General features: G+C 40.6%; 1 protein-coding gene across 1 annotated transcript; it reads left to right on the top strand.

Annotated features, from left to right (window-relative positions):
* Window positions 1-1,367: 1,367 nt before the first annotated feature.
* On the top strand, window positions 1,368-14,853 carry lonrf2 (LON peptidase N-terminal domain and ring finger 2). Its single transcript, XM_032567535.1, has 12 exons — window positions 1,368-2,937; window positions 6,589-6,707; window positions 6,829-6,951; window positions 7,051-7,206; window positions 7,335-7,560; window positions 8,469-8,568; window positions 8,726-8,840; window positions 9,537-9,658; window positions 10,093-10,279; window positions 10,389-10,523; window positions 10,757-10,906; window positions 11,893-14,853. Exons 1-12 carry the CDS (start codon window positions 2,208-2,210, stop codon window positions 12,049-12,051), a joined length of 2,322 nt encoding a protein of 773 aa, XP_032423426.1. The 5' UTR covers window positions 1,368-2,207; the 3' UTR covers window positions 12,052-14,853.
* The last annotated feature ends 1,747 nt before the right edge of the window (window positions 14,854-16,600 follow it).

Below are 16,600 nucleotides of genomic sequence, written 5' to 3'. Positions count from 1 at the left end.
TGAGCAGCAGCCACCTGAATCAGGTGTGTTAAATCAGGGAAACATCCGAGGGCCAGGGTTGGGAAAAGCTGCTTTAGAGTCAAGGCTGAAGAATAAAGATTTTCCTAGAAACTCTTTGATTGCACAGTCAGCTAAAACTAGAGTTTTGTGTCTGCGAAGTTTAAAATGAGAACTAATTCAGGACATCGTGTTTAGCCTGTTGTGCAAATGATTTCTAACTCTGGGAGGAATGGCAAATGCTTTACTTCACAGCAGCTCACAAAAACTGGACCACTGCACATATTCAGTGACAACTTTAGTCTATTTTGAGGAATTGGGACAAGTCCCTTATAAGGACTTTATTTATATACATATACAAAATGTTGTCTGGTGTACTGATTCTGTCCATTTAACGATCTGGACTCTTCAGAAATGGCTATTAGAAGTTTAAAATTTGTGGAATCTTTAAATATTTAGTCAAATTAAAATGAGCAGACTATATTTACCAATGAGTGTCTTTCCAATCAGATATTTTACAGCAGGCTGAAAATAACACAAAAATTAAAATAATTTAGTATTTTAAAGTAACTAAGTATCCAAAGAATAGGTACAAGCAGTCGTATGCAATGTCAAAAAATAATATCTATCTATCTATCTGTCTGTCTGTCTGTCTGTCTGTCTGTCTGTCTGTCTGTCTGTCTGTCAACTTGTTTGATAGATGTGCTACATTAATGGGTAATATAAATCCACAATGTGTGTTGTACAGTAAAATATTTAACTCTTAAATTAAATTATGTAACTGTGTTTTGTAAACTGATAAATAATACAGTATTATAGAAGCATTTATGTATCTAAAGCATAAATGTAATAGTCATTTCAACGAATATTAACTGGACATGTATTGAATTGTGGCACTTTTTGTACTCCATACATGGGTCACAACTATTTTGGTAACTAGTTTCTGTGGTTTTGAAAACTTTCAGGGCTTTGATCATTTTCTTTAAAGCCAGAACCACGATATGTCTTCAGCTTTTTCACAACAAAACCAGAACGGACACTGTGCTTACATAAAACATTACATAAAACAATGAATCAACCCCACAACCAGAACAACTGTGTCCCTGATTCAAGGGGCGAACTGCGTGAAACACAGCAAAACACGACGCTTCCTCCTGGTTTGCACAGAAGTGTCGTGCTGTAAAATCACGCGTGGAACCGCTGCACACCAAATAACTGTGAACTTATTCTGCCAAACCCCAAAACAAGCCATTCACTGCTGTCAGCGAGGGGTTATACAATATTATGAAGTTATATAAGTGAGCCACATAACTAGCCAATAGGAACGCTTCTCGCGCGTCACGTGGTGTCTTGCCCCTGCTTGGGCGAATTGTATATGAAATCCAAAGCAGCTTTAGCTGCCGGACACAGTTAGCAAGCAGATGAGACGTTTCTCCTCGGCGGAACCTTTGGTTTAACTCGTGTTTTTTTCGGTTTTTCGCCGAGAGCTGTGATTACCGGAGTCGTTAACGGACAAGGATTTGGGAATATTGTGTCTGACAGAGTTCGTTTGAGGAGTTCGGCGAGCGGCAAAGGAGCAGTCGGTGTTAGCTAATCTACGTTAGCTAAAGCTCGCTGGCTGTCTTATATAAACACAGCAGGCTCGTAGATCTGTAGCTAATGTTTATTGGATTCAAACTGATTTTGTTCAGGTAACTCAATTATCGGACATGACTTTGATATTCAACTATTAGTTAGTTTTGTGCTCCTGACCAGGTGCTGAATAAGTTTTTCACTTCGGTTCAGCTTAAAGGATTTAGTAACAAAACACCTCTGGGGCAAATTTAATGCCCCTTAAAAGTGCGATTTTTCTTTTTTTTTTTGTTCGTCTCCTTTTTTTAGTAGTGGGTAGCATGATTGAGATGGAGTGGCTAAAGAATGCTCTTTCTGAGAAACCGTAGCCTGTACTCTAATTTCTTGTTATATTTTGGGGGGATTTTTTAATTTTTTTTATGTCACATAGATTGGAAAAAGCGTCAACCTTGCTCCAATGGCCGTCATTGCGAGGCAGTCGGAGTGGTGGTCTGTTTTAGGATCAAAACTTTTAAATGAACATTTTGGGAACAAGGTGAAATATAATAGTAGAGAACTTTATCTGCTTTGGTCAGACCAACATTGAGCGTCTTGTGTACATATATATATATATATTTAAATCACTGTGAGGAGAGAAGATGGAGACGGGAGTTCTGCCTCACCAGGGCGACCTGCTCCTCCACCCGCTCTCCAACCCTGGAGCCGCGGGGCTCTGCCCCGAAATGCTTGAGGTGGCCGAGGAGGCCAGCCGGGCTGGGGACTTTAACCTGGCCGTAGAGATCTACAGCTCCCAGCTCGCAGACCTCCAGCAGCCGGACCGGGGCTTGTGTCTGCGGAAGGGCGACTCTCTCGCCCGCGCCGGGCGGATATCAGAAGCGCTGGAGGCGTACTGCACGGCGGCCAACCTGGGCAAGCTGCGCCCGGAGGAGCTACTCGTCCTGGTGGAAACCATCGCCCGGACGCTCCGCGGGAAAGAGCTGGGCCTTCCCGTGACCCTAAACGGGCAGACTAAGAGCGACGGCGGACAGGACGGGGCTCATAACGACGGGGAATGCGAAGAAGACGAAGCGCTGGATTTGTTTTCCTGTCGCCTCTGCAAGTGTCTGCTGCAAGAGCCCGCGACTTTGGAGTGCGGGCACACTTTCTGTAAGCGCTGCGTGGAGGACGACGCCGTCAAATATTGCATAAGCTGTAAACAGAAGCCGAGCAAAGGCGACCGGAGAGTTAACGTCGTCCTCAGCGGCCTGCTGGACAAACTGTTTGAAACTGAGAGCAAAGCCAGGAAAATGTGGATCGAGGGGGAAGTTTTGTGGAGTAAACAGAACCTGGCGGACGCCTTGGAGCGGTATAACGCAGCAGTAGATTTAGGTAAGTGTACAACTTTTTCTCTTTTTTTTTTGCATATATACCTTGCAATAAAAGCTGAAGTGACCTACTTTTAGTGCAACTTCCTCGTGTCAACGGTAGTTGGCGCCCTTCTGCTGGTTCGTTATGTGACGCACTGTCCTTCGTTACCTAAGTAGCACGAGTCTCATAATGCTTATCAGGCCCTCATTCATATCATATCTTCTATTTTTAGAAGATAGGCTTTTTTTTATTGATGCCAGTTACTTAGTTATCCTACTTATCCTTTACAAAACGTCATTATACCACTTTTTTTTACCTGGTCTTGTAGCAAATGTGACTTTATTTTTGGGTCTGAGAGACAAAAAAAAAAGTCAGCCTCACTGCTCTCTTGTAGGAGTGTTTCACAAGCTGTGTTGGATAACAGCTAGAAAACAGCTTTCATAACATGTAAATGCTGCACCTTCTTATTGAAATAACTTTACAGATATGTGCTGTATGTTGTTCATTTTCAGCATTGTTGTTGTTTTTGGGGTTTTTTTAAATAATTTGTAAAGCTGCTGAGCCAAAATGCAGAATGTTCTCCTATGTTCTGGCATTATATAAAGAGTGCCAGTATGCCTCGGTAACCACAGGCCCGGGCGGGGCTCACGTTGCACAATTTGAATAGCCAGAGAAAATCTGAGCTGAAACCCTCCCTACATCTGGCCTATATATTTATATATACATGTTAAAATTATTGATTTTTTCAACAGTTTTCCCTCTTGGGTGCCTGGAGTTGAAGCCCAAAATGAATGTCTTCCAGCTCTCTGTTGGCACTACTGCAGATATTTTCCTCTCCGTATCAATATTGATTCATGCCTTCTGTGTTATGAAGACCTCTGGGTGACAGACGGATGGAGTGCGTTCACAGTGTTGTCACTGCCAGCTTCTGTTTTCCCAATACAGACAGCAGGAGGCCTTCTGCTGTCTCATATAGCATGGGTGTAACTGTGCCATAAAAAAATGCATCTTTTGCCTAAAGTATTCCTTTTATTTGGGCTATTTATACCTCTTTAACAGAGACTGTACGTTGGTAGGAAAGGAAATGGACTTCAGAGGTAGTAAAAGTAGTAGGAATGGGCCAGTGTGCGATTCTCACACTTTGATAACCCAAATAATATTTGCGAAATTCTAACAATAAAATCTCAAATGTTTTTTTGTTTGTTTGTTAGTTTTTAAGTGAAAGCTATGATATGTTAAATGGATATCTTGATACAGCAGTTGGCTCATTTCTTGTAGGCAATGAGAGGTGTATTATAAGCCTGGCGGGCCACCAGGCTTTTCTTGTGCCTCCACCAGGCTAAGCATGGCTTATTTATTTGTTAATTTATTTATTTATTCAGTCTTTTTAAAATGTTTGCATTTTTTTTAAGACCTTATAGTTGGTGTTAATCTTCAAACCTTCCAATAACACAATTATCAGATGATATTTTCAAATTTCCTGTCAACTTTAAATATTTTTTTAACTCAAAAACACGACGAGCTGCTGGATGAATGACTGCTCTAACACCCAACCACCGGATATAGTAGTCCTTTCTCTTCCCATTTCCTGTTTGGCAATAAAGATCAATTTGGCCTTAAAAATCTTAAAAAGAGATTGTACAGAAGAAGATGGCTTTCGTACAGAGCACTGCGTTTCTACATTATTCTTTTTCAACCCTTTTTACCATGTTTACAGACTGTTTTATATTTCTGTCGTCATGCTGCGCTTGCTTCTCTTTGAATAATGCCTTTTAACCTGTGACTGCCTCAGTGAGTCAGCTGCTTGTAGTCAAAGACATCAGACCTCTTGTAATAATAGACCTTTGAGGTGTAATTTTATCAAAAGCATTGCTTTTAAGAAGCTTCAGATCTTCTCTTTAATCTAGGTAGCATAAAAAAATTTGATTGTAATTTTATCCATAAAAGGTCATGCTTGTGCAAACAGGAAATGGACTTCCCCCTGAAGAAGGTGATAATGTAATGTACTCTGAATCATAGATAAGGATTTATCACTTGGAGGGGGTGAGTGCATCCATTTGTTAGTGATCATAAAAAGAATTTATGGCTTTAAAAAAAAAAATTTGAATCCTTGTTCCTGGTGCTAATAAAATTCTAGCTGTGTCAACATGGGGTTTGTTTTTAGAAGCGCAGTCCATTGTGTCGTAGCTGCATTGTCATGTGGAAGTGTTGTGAGAGCAGCCTACTAGCCGCTGCTATGTTAAGGAAACCTCAGACTGCTGTGCTATTAATAAAAAGGAGTTGCTCAATAGAACGACAAGCAAACCAAATTGAACTTCACATGTTGGCAAGATAAAGTTTATTTTTTACACCACCAACGTATGGCGGGACTCTGCTGATCGGTGCCATCCGATCATTTAACTCAACACTGAATGGGTCACAATTGTAACGCGATGCGTTCCACTCTGAGCAGCTCTTGGCTGAATATCTAGGTTACTCTAGAATCCACGATCTGCGTTTCCGGTGGCCGCCATCTTATGCTAGCCTCGGTTGTTGGAGAGTGATTGGTTGAAGCCTTAAATCGGAGCTACTTGAGCATCCCGATGGCAGGGATGTAGATATTTCAGTTTGCGTATCAATATTGATTCATTCCTTCTGTCTGCTTTGGGTGACAGAAGGAAGCTTTGTCACCTCAAGAATCTGTTTCCCCAGTACAGGCAGCAGGAGGCCTTTTGGTGTGGCATGTAGCCTGGGTGGAACTGTGTTATAAGCGCTTCATATAATTAATACCTTCATGAGGAAAGTCTATTACGCGGAAATATTGAAGCAACATCAGATGGGAAGCTAAACGCTGACCAGGTTAGCTAATTGGCTACAAAATGACCAATACAAGGAAAACAAGTCAGCGTTTTAGAGAGGCCACCAAAGCTTTGACCTTTGTCCCAAATTCATTGGCAGAGATAAAATAAGGTGCAAGCCTGACTCACTCACACCAGTTGTGTTTGTAGGAGGGAGGGAAATGGGCCAAAATTCCTGGAAATTATTGAGATGTTTGTCAAAGAATACCCCAAACAATGACACGAGTCACACAGTTCAACTGAATGAATCTGACACTAAAGAGAAGTGTGTGAGCTTCTGACTTTGAAGGAAGCGTTTACGCACACTGGTATGTAGCCTCTCTGCTTTCAGCTGTGTACAAGAGGAAGTACAGTCGTCAATCAGACGTTGTTTGTTGTTCCAAAATACGTGTAGCCACTTTTTATTTGGGACACGTGAATTCTTCCGTCTGCACACATCATAAACTAATTCAGCAGAGTCACTACAGGCCGAGCCAGTTGTTCACCAGCTATTCTGGTTTTAGAATAGAAGTACCTGTGTCTGAGCACAGATGGTTAACAACAGAAATGTTAAATCTTTTGAATTCAGCTCTTAAATCTGATTGATCCTACATAATATTAGATTGATTTTATTCCGCCTATTTCTTTTTCTTTTTTTAAAAGAGGGAGAATGTTATTTACTTTGACTCAGATATTGTAATGGTCTGTACACAATGTCCCAAGCTGGTGACGCTCCACTTTGTTGCTTTATTGCCTCACTTGTCTGACCTAGAAAAAAAGGTTTATCCCATGGAAAACTGTCTGACATTGCTCTGTGTTTTGTTTTTTTGTCTTGTTTTTATTCCTGTGTCTACAGCGCCCTCTTCAGGCAGCCTGCTATGTCAACGGGCTGAACTGCACATGGAGATGAGGAACTTCAACCAGGCGGTGCAGGATGCCAACAGTCTGTGCAGGTTAAAACCGCTATGGACAAAGGTGAGTTTCCGTTTCGTAATTGATGTCGATGACACAGTTGGGTGCATAAAGAGCTTTGTTGTCCAGGTGTGGATAAGTATGAAAAGTGTTGCAGTAGCTGAATTTTTCTTGTGCGTTTCAGGCTCACTGCCTTAAAGCCACGGCGCTGAGTAAAGCCGACCGGAACGACGAGGCCTTGCAGGAATACCTCCTATGTCTGGCGCTGAAGCCGGACTGGACCAAAGTGAAGCTGGAGGCTCAGAAGGTCAGACAAACGACTTAATAGCAACAAAGCAGCTGGTCGCCGTTCGTCTCATCCCACCTAACCGATTGAGTTGCTCCGGTTTTGTTTGCGTGTTTGCAGGTGCTCAGCGCAGTGTTCTCCTCCGTGTTCGAGAACGAGGACATGCCCACGCCGCTGCACCCCCTGCAGGGCGGGCTGGCCACCCGCCTGATCAAACCGCCCGCCCTGCTCCAGTCGCTGAGGCCGCTGACACAGAAACCGGGCTGCTCCTCGCAGGTTAATGCGCGCACAGTACAGCCGTCGACACATTTCCGTTTCTTTTAAAATCCTGCACTTTTACGTCTCAGTTTGACACGAGGACACTTAAACTCACTCTGCAGCTTCTCATTCTGTCTCATTTGCAGGATTCAGAGTTCAGCGTAGCAAAAAGCTCCCCTGTGGACGGACCGTCTTCCGAGCTTTCTCCCATGTCTCCCGCTAAGTCGGACCTGGCAGCAGAGGAAGGTAGCTCCAAAAGTCTGGCCAACATTTTGGCTTCACTGCCGGCGCCCCACGGAGGCCTGAAAAGGAAGCACAGCGGCGACGGAGCCGCCGCACCGTTCAACCCTCCGTCCAAGCTCTCCAAACCTGGTAGGAGAAAATCCCATGGCAACCTGACAGAGGCCTGTCACCAATACAAGTTTTACTGGGTGATAAATTGTCTTATTATTTTTGATAAATGATAATGTTTTGAGACCAGTTTCAAGTAATATATTGAGAGTGGCATAATAATGCAAGTTCATCCTCTAAAAAGACCAATCCTTTTTAATTTTGTAAAGGACGCTTAATACTGGAATGGGAAGATACTTTAAATATTCAAAGTAAATCATAACAACGAAAAACGAGCAAAAAAAAAAATATATATATATATATACAGTATATACACAACCAAAGCCATAAATTAAATGGATCAACAAAACTGCCCTCCAAAAAATATTAATCAGGAGGAGGAAAATGATCTAGTTCACTTTAAACTTATCATTCGCTTAATTACTTATTGTGACATTCTCAACCTGATGCAACATATTTGCTTTTACGCACATATTCTGCTTCATAAGGATGGGATTTATTTAGAAGTTTAGAATGAAATAACGAAATAATTAAACTAAAAAGTATTTAGTAGGTGGTTTTATTAACTTGACAGATGTGTCATTTTGTCCAGTTTGGTCATCTCAAGCTGTAAACAAGCCCCCCCCAAAAAACAGAGAAACTGTTATGTTGGAGCGCCCTCTTGTGGCTTCTTATATGAACTGCATTCATTGGATTTTCAGATAAAAGATGCTGCATTTTGTGGCTTTTAAATGTGCAGTAACGTGTTTCCTTTCATTGGATCCAACAGTTTAAGCTTGAATGTAACTAAGTGGAGAAAACGCTTCACATTTTAGAGAACCAAGCAGGAGCAGTGCTATGAAAAACTGTTGCACATGTATTATGGTGTACTAAAACACCAGAGGACATTTTGTCTTTAAAAAAAAACGATTATTTTTGTTTTTCTCCAGACGATGTAAAGGCGTTTCAGACGGCTTCAGTTTGCGGAGGCAGAGTGGTTCCTGTTGATTTACTGGACAGTGGAGACCTGGAGTGTTCACTCTGCATGAGGTTAGTACAGTTTACTTTTCATCATATGCTGCAAATTTAACAATGAGATGCAAAGATTTTTTTTTTAGCTTCAAACAGGCAAATAGAGTGGACAGTTTTGCCAGTTGAAGGTTAACTGTTTGCTTTTCTTTTTTTTTTCTTCTGCATTGTGCTTCAGATTGTTCTACGAGCCTGTGGCTACTCCCTGTGGTCACACCTTCTGCCTCAAATGTCTGGAGCGCTGTTTGGACCACAACCCCAACTGTCCTCTGTGCAAGGAGAATCTGTCTGAGGTACACAGCTGAGCTACGCTGAACGGAAAACTAGCATCAGCTGCAGATGGTGCTGTGTAGCTTGGAAAAATGTGGGATTTAAAAAAAATCCTGTCTTTCCAGAACTAATTTCTCTTTCTTTCGCTTTAGTTTTTTTTATTTTACCCTTTGTGTCTTTCTTACCTGCTCCTTCTTTTTTCATTTTTTCTTAGTTTTGCTCTTTTTCTTTTGCTCTGTTTTTTGTTCACTCTGTTTTCCACTCATTTATTCTTTAATTATTTTCTTTCTTTCAGTCTTTTGCTTTTTTCTTTTGCTCCCACGTCTTTTTCTCTTTTTCTTTTGCTTCACGTCTTTTTTGCCCTTTCTTCCTTTTTTCTTTTTTCCATCGTTTATATATTTTTTAAAATTTGTTCTTTTACTCTTATTTTTCTTTCGCTCTTTTTTTCACTCTTGCTTATTTGCTTATTCACTTTCCTTCTGTTTTGCTTTCTTTTTCTTTTTTCTCTTTCCCTCTTTATTTTATTTTTCTCTTTTTTCTTCCTTCTTTCTTCCTTCCTTCTCACTCATACATTTCTAGTGAACCTCAGTATTTTGTATTTGAAATTCAGAGCTCTGAAAAAGACGTTATTTCATAAAACCTTTGCAGAGAATGAACTAAAGTATGAAACTATGATCTTGGTACGGAAGGAGTAACATGTTCTCTGTGTTTTGTTACAGTTTCTCGCTACCAGAGGTTACAATAAGACCTTTCTGATGGAGGAAGTCCTACAGCGTTACCTTGGAGACGAGCTGGCAGAGCGGAAGAAAATCCATGAGGAGGAAATGAAGGAGCTGTCTAAGTAAGTTTTCCACAAATCACAAACACCTGAAAGCATGAAAGGGTTAATATATGTAGTTAATTCAATTTGAGAACAGCAGCTTGGAGAAAAAATGTTAAAGTTTAAAGATGATCATTCTTTGTCTTTGCATTGGTATTGATCCAAGCATTGTATCCTGGCAACCAAAGCACACCCAGGCTATAGGTTGCAAACTTTCCAATTAGGAAACAATATTCTCCCTGCCAAGAATTACACAGGAGGAATATTAGAAACTCTTTTTCTTCGTTTTGTTTTTCAAGCTACTTGAGCTCCCTAAAAATAAACTTGCATAGTTGCTGATTCTCTGCAACTGTCTTTTGTTTTAAAAGGAGCCTTTACAAGATTTTTAAACCTTTGGGACTAAAAACAAAATCTGCATTTAGTGGTAATCATTTCTTGTGTCTTGTGTTTTGCAGTTTGAACCAGGAAGTGCCCATCTTCGTGTGCACCATGGCCTTCCCCACCATCCCCTGCCCGCTTCACGTCTTTGAGCCGCGCTACCGCCTCATGATTCGCCGCTCCATGGAGACGGGCACCAAGCAGTTCGGCATGTGCATCGCCGACGAGCTCAAGGGCTTCGCCGACTACGGCTGCATGCTGGAGGTCGGTGGCCAGCTTTTCCCAAAAAATCCATCTCCAAAATCCTGTTCACTTTGCAGACTCTCCTCATACTTCACGCAACGCAGACTTGATTGGTTGGACTGTTTTGCAGGTGCGCGACGTCAAGTTCTTTCCCGACGGCCGCTCGGTGGTCGACACTATCGGAGTTTCTCGGTTCAAGGTCCTCAGCCACGGACAGAGAGACGGCTACAACACCGCTACGATAGAGTACCTGGAGGACAGGAAGGTGAGCTCTCTGATCATTTCTGGAGTAGTTCTGATCTCACACTTCAAAATCTCAATAGAAGCTTTTTTTTTTTCTTTTTCTTTTTTTTTTAAAAGTCGAGAAAATGCGCGCTTTTTAGATGATCTGTAAATCGGTTTATGTTTAAACAAATCCACTTTTTAATTTAATCAGTAATTGTCCAAGTGATGTTTCTTCTGTTCTATATGAAAATGAAAAACTGTCTCTATAATCAGGTTGAGGGGGAGGAGCTGGTGGAGCTTCTGAAGCTGCACGACTCTGTGTACGATCAGGCCAACAACTGGTTCACGTCGCTGAAGGACAACATGAAGAGTCAGATCCTCAGCCACTTTGGACATCTTCCCAGTAAAGATCCGGACCCACAGGTTGGGAAAACCTTCTAATTATGCCTTTTCCACTCGAACAGAGCTGCATGTTACTGGTTTTAATGAACTACACTGCAAAAACACAAGACCTTAGCAAGTCATTTTGGTCTAGTTTCTAGCTTGAAAAACGACTAAACTAGCTTAAAAGTAGCCTACTCAGTGTTTTAAAAACGTTTTACTGATCAAAAAAAAAAAAAAGAAAAGTCTGCTTGATAAGTTGTAATGCAAACTGTTGTCCTTAGATTTTTTTTATTATTTTAAAAATAGAAAAACATGCCTCAATTTTTTTTATTCACGTATGCACTACTTTTTGCAAAATGCACGACTGAAAATAAAAAATGCAAAATGAAAATAAAAGGGCTTTGAATACTTCTGCTCATACCACATACCTGTTGAGAACTGAGGTATTTAATAAAGACGCACCAATTCAATATTAGTATATTGGACCAATATTTTTTTCAATATCGCTTCCGATATTGAAAAAACTCTAGATTAGATATTGGTGACAATGTGCCCGATCCATAAGAGCGGATCTATTCAGTCTAATTCTACGCTTTGTGCTCTGGTGACATCATGCTTTATTATTAATTTGACATTATATGTAGAATTCCTGATTGCACTTTCTGAAACATTTGAAAGGTTTGCTACAGGGTTTTTTTTTTGTCTGCCTCAGTTTCTACATTATTTATCTAACATTGGTTGCTACACTCCTAACAAATTAAAGCTGAACAAATTAGATTTGTGTTGCTTTTACATGCTACGACCAAACGTGTGAAGCCTCAGTTGTGTTATTCTGGTGCAGAGTTATCAAATAAATTAGCAATTCAGTACATTTATGTCGGCGTTTTTAAAAAGAAACTTTTAAAGTCGGTTCAGCACCGGTTTTCAGTATGGAATCGGCCGATACTGGACCTCTGATATCGGAAGCGGGTCGGTGCGTCCGCAGCATTTAACGGTGTCTGTGTTTGGTTTTGTTCCCCTTCCAGGCGGTTCCCGAAGGCCCGGCCTGGTGCTGGTGGCTCCTCGCCGTCCTTCCGCTGGAGAACCGAGCCCAGCTCACCATCCTGGCCATGAACTCCCTCAAGGACCGCCTCATCGCCATCCGAAGGGTCCTCATCTTCGTCACCCGCAAGAGGCCGCGGTGATTCGGCCTCGTTTCGACCAGCTCGGGCGTCTATGCAGTTCAGAAGTCTGACTTCCCTTCACGCCGTTGCCGTTTGACTCCACCCGTTTACTTTTCGGTTCGCTTTTTTTAGTCCCGAGTCGGTCCACTCTGAGATGTTGATGACCATGTAGCCCTTCAGAGCACATCTTTCTGCGGATGGCATCAGGTTAGTTGTGGGGAGGGAAAAAAACAAAAAAACTTGAGTCATCATCACATCGTTTTTGTAAAGATGTGCCAGACATTTTCATTGGAGGAACGACTTGCAGAAACATCGAAAGCAAAGCAGCTTCAGGATGAATAACGATTCCCCTGCTTCCGCACACTAAGCAGTACTCACCAGAGAGGGGAACAGGAGACGGCCCACTACAGAAATGTGCTGAAAAATTGTGCAAAAACAGAAGGTTTTTTTTGCATAACAACATATATGATGAATGTACTGAACGTTTTCCTCCTCTTCCATTCCCCTCCCCTCTCCCGCCTTACTAACTTTAGCAAAATACGTTCAACAAATTTCCTTGTAGAAGAACCAGCAACTGCTCCCTCACTTTAAGTATTCCTGACCGAGCCAAAACCAGGCCAGGTGTTTGGCGTGTAGCTGAGGACGATGTCATGACGACAGACGCACCGAGCCAAATTCTGTTGCCAATTTTCACTTTTTGGTAAAACTTCTTATACTGTTTTTACAGACTCAGATATAGAACTAGCAGCATTAAAGTATTTTTTTCTCGCCTTGCTGCAGGAGGCAGCTTTACGTTGTGTGTGTGTGGGCGTGTGTGTGTGAGAGAAAGTGTGCGCAGTTGCCTGGAAGCGGGATTTCCAAGATGTATTCCAAATCCAGCCTGTTTCAAGTCAGAGGGTAAAAGCTCTGAATAACGAAACTAAGGGTGCACCGATCACGATTTTGGCCAGTACCGATTATTTCATTTTTTTCATCTTTTTTTTTATTTTTTTTTATTTAACTGATGCCGTCAAGTGTTATGATGTCACGATACGCCTTTCAATGCTCCAATTTAATTTTATTGAAAATCATTGAACCAAAGACGAGACTGTCGTAGAATCTTCAGTTCACTATTAAATATCGTCTGACAATTTTGACTTCATTTTTCTTTTTTTGTTCCCAATTTCTTTTTTTTTTACTTTACCGCTAACTACTTGAGACTTCTTCCCTCTGTGACGACGTCCACACCGAAGAGCGCTGACGGTAGCGCTACTTGGCATGTAGGGTTTTATGCAAGGTGCGTTCAGAGATCGAAAAAAAAGAACCGATTTCTGAGTTTCCTACCAGCCAGGACCAATAACATTTAAAAAATCTAGCAATTCGTTCACCAGGCAATCCCTCGGTGCGTCTCTCGTCATGGCAGCTGTTGTGGGCGAGGATGTGATTCAGCTCAACGTTGAAGTGCAAACTTTAGACTACAGCGTGCAAATGCGTGTTTAATCCTGGTTTGAACAGATCAAAGAACTTGCGTTCTTGCAAAACTGCAAACTGTGGTTGCAGTAATGGAAAGACTGATAGAAACTCATCCAGACGTTGCTGAAGTGGCACATTGTGTCCTATTGTAGCAGACCGCCGGGACAAAACAGACGTAGTTTTAGGTTGTAAGTGTACTCTTCTGTTTGTGTCTCTCTGCTCTGCCTGTAGCTGGGTGTCGGTGTGTATAATTTGGGTGAAATATATGTATATCAATGTAATTCAGAGGCCTTTTTTAATGTCTCCAAGGAACAACTTCATCGTCTTCTTTCTCTTTTACTGTCTGTAATATTAACTTGCACACAATAATAATGCAATTCCCACCCCACGGGGGTTTCCTTGTAAACAATAAGACTTATTTATATTTCAGCAACCCTGAAAACTGTTTTTTATTATTATTATTTATAATTCGGCATCATTTAATTTTTTATTTTGTTTTTTTTTTTTTGCTTCTTCGGACATTTGCTTTGGGGGGAAAAAAACAACTCACCATTATGGCCCAATTTCTACCGTAGTTTTTTATTATTATTATTATTTAATTGAAGAAGCAAACGTTATTCCTTTTTTCAGTCGCGCAATTTACACAACCTCTTGGACATTGATGAAAGAAAAAAAAAAGCATAAAGATTCAGTTCAAAGTAAAGCTGCAGAGATCTTTTTGCGAAATACATTAAAAAAAAAAAAAAAATCATGTCAGCACCTTAATTTTAACTGGTTTTGTAAAGTTTCACTCGCCAGAAAAAGCCCGTATATATGCAGAATGGGGGTTCAAGTTAAATTTGCGTGGATTAACATCGTCCAAACGTCCCGCAGGGGGACGTTTTTGTAAATGGTACCGTGTGGACATATTCATCTTGAGCTGCCCCCCAGTTGTATTTGCACGCACAAGGAATACCACTGGGGTTTGTGCCAACGGTCTGAAACTCTTCCACTCATAAGGGATTATGAGTGGAAGAGTGGGACAAATATGTTACCCAAATTTACGAGTAACATGTTTACTCGTAAATTCGGGGGGCAGACAAGAGGGTTCCTGGCTTATGTAAGCAATATGGTGTTAAAATGGCAGACTGGTGAGGTTTTAAATAAGAAACTTTAGAAACCGCAATGTACCTATCAAGTGGCACGTGCTGAGGCCGATCCATCTCGCGAGGTAGTTGCATTGTTAGTGTGCATTATTTCTCTACGTTGTTCTGTTCCTCCAAGAAGTCTGAGACTCCTGCGGTTTTCACAGCGTGCTGCGATTCTCTAGTATATTTGTAAAGGGAGCTCTTGTACCTATTTTTTATTGCAAATAAAAGAAACTCCATCAAATCTTGTTTTTGTGTTTATTTCATTTACGAAACGGGGGCTATAAGAAAGAGCAGGCGATTTTCCGGACCTTTTTAGACATGTTGGCTCCTGAAAGGCAGACAAACAATTTCAGAAAGTGTTATAGAAATATTATTTCTGGATCAAATTCTCCTGAGATCTTCTGGTAAATGAGTGCTGACTTAATCCGTACCAGGTACGTCTGTTGCTAGGTTTTTAAAAAAATTTTTTTTTATTAATGATCATCTTTGTTTACAATTACAAAGAAGAAACAGAACACAATATATTATATGCCAAGGGTGTAGCTTTCAATAGTAAATACATTGGTATGAAAAATAAAAAGGATGGAAGATATTACAGACATGAAAAATTAAAAATATTCAGAGATTTACAACATTCATATGTGTTTACAGCTTCTTTGTTCATACTAATAGAAATAGTAGAGTTCGATTTCCTTAACCAAAACTGCCAAAAACGGTTAAGATGATGAAAATTTACATTTGTGAATATGAAATTTGCCAAATATAACAATTGGATTGATTGCCAGTCTTTTGTCTGCATTAGTATTCCTACAATGAAAGTCAAAAATAATATGCTCATACCTCAGGGAACATTTTGTATCAATATTACAAGTTATAAAGTTATTACACTCTTTCCAAACTTTTCTTGTGATCCAATTCCAGAATAAGTCACTAATTGTTTCTGGATGCTCTTTGCAGAACTTTCAGTTGGGGCCTATTGTTTTAATGACATTATTTCTAAAGAGTTCACATATTTCATGAGCTACAGCATCAAACACAATATTCTACTCTTTAGAAGTTACAGCGAGGTTATACTTGAGTTTGAACTCATCGTAACTGAGTAAACGCCCATTTTTGTTAAAATAGCAAACCCACCAGACGGATTTTATTTAGGATAAAATAAAAATTGTGTTTTTGTTAAGGATTTATGGGGAGAAAAACTATGTTTATAAATAAGTGCCCATGAAAGAAGTGCTTGTTTGTGAAATGTAGAAAGTTTCACTGGTATTTTCTCTGCATTATAATTACAGAGAAGGAGGAGAGTCTGTTGCTAGGTGAATGTTAGAATTTACTTCCGCTATTCTTGTTCCGGTCTTCCACCGCAAGAGGGCAGTGTTTGCTAACTGGCGGCACGAACTGAGTGGCCGGTGAGTTCTTTAGAGCTTGAGCAGTGGTCACTGCTGACAAAACACCTTTTTTTTTAATGTTCCAAAAGAAATTAAATATTCTACATTTAGAAAAAGTTCAAATGTTTTGAAGCTAACTTTCAAACGCTAATATTACAAACAGGAACAGAACTGCCTGAGCTAGTCTGAGCCAACTAACAAGTTAGCTGTGTGTCAGTTTATAGGTCTGGAGCACACTCTGTAATTAAGACGTCTGTCCAGCCTGAAATCCTAAACATATTCCAACTAATGACAGCACATAAACGCAGTAAGCTGCACCCAGTGTCTTTATGCTACAGCCATAGTTACATTTCATGGACCCAAACAAGCAGCAAAATGCTTTTTTTTTTTTGTCTCCATACACAACCCACAAACGTTTGCCGGGAAAGATAGTTAATTTTGACAACAAAACTGGCCAAAGTTCCTCCACAGCACTGTAACAAAAATATAAACTCACCGGAAGGTAACACAAATGGTTGATTGTAGTTGTTGTTGTTTTTTTTCCCTCCGATAAAGACAAACATCTTCTTTTAAAAACTGCAGTTTGCGTTTACTTGTGTGGGA

The sequence above is a fragment of the Xiphophorus hellerii genome, chromosome 7, assembly GCF_003331165.1.
Source record: "Xiphophorus hellerii strain 12219 chromosome 7, Xiphophorus_hellerii-4.1, whole genome shotgun sequence".
In the NCBI taxonomy this organism is placed as follows: domain Eukaryota; kingdom Metazoa; phylum Chordata; class Actinopteri; order Cyprinodontiformes; family Poeciliidae; genus Xiphophorus; species Xiphophorus hellerii.
This window is presented reverse-complemented; position numbering and strand designations above follow the sequence as displayed.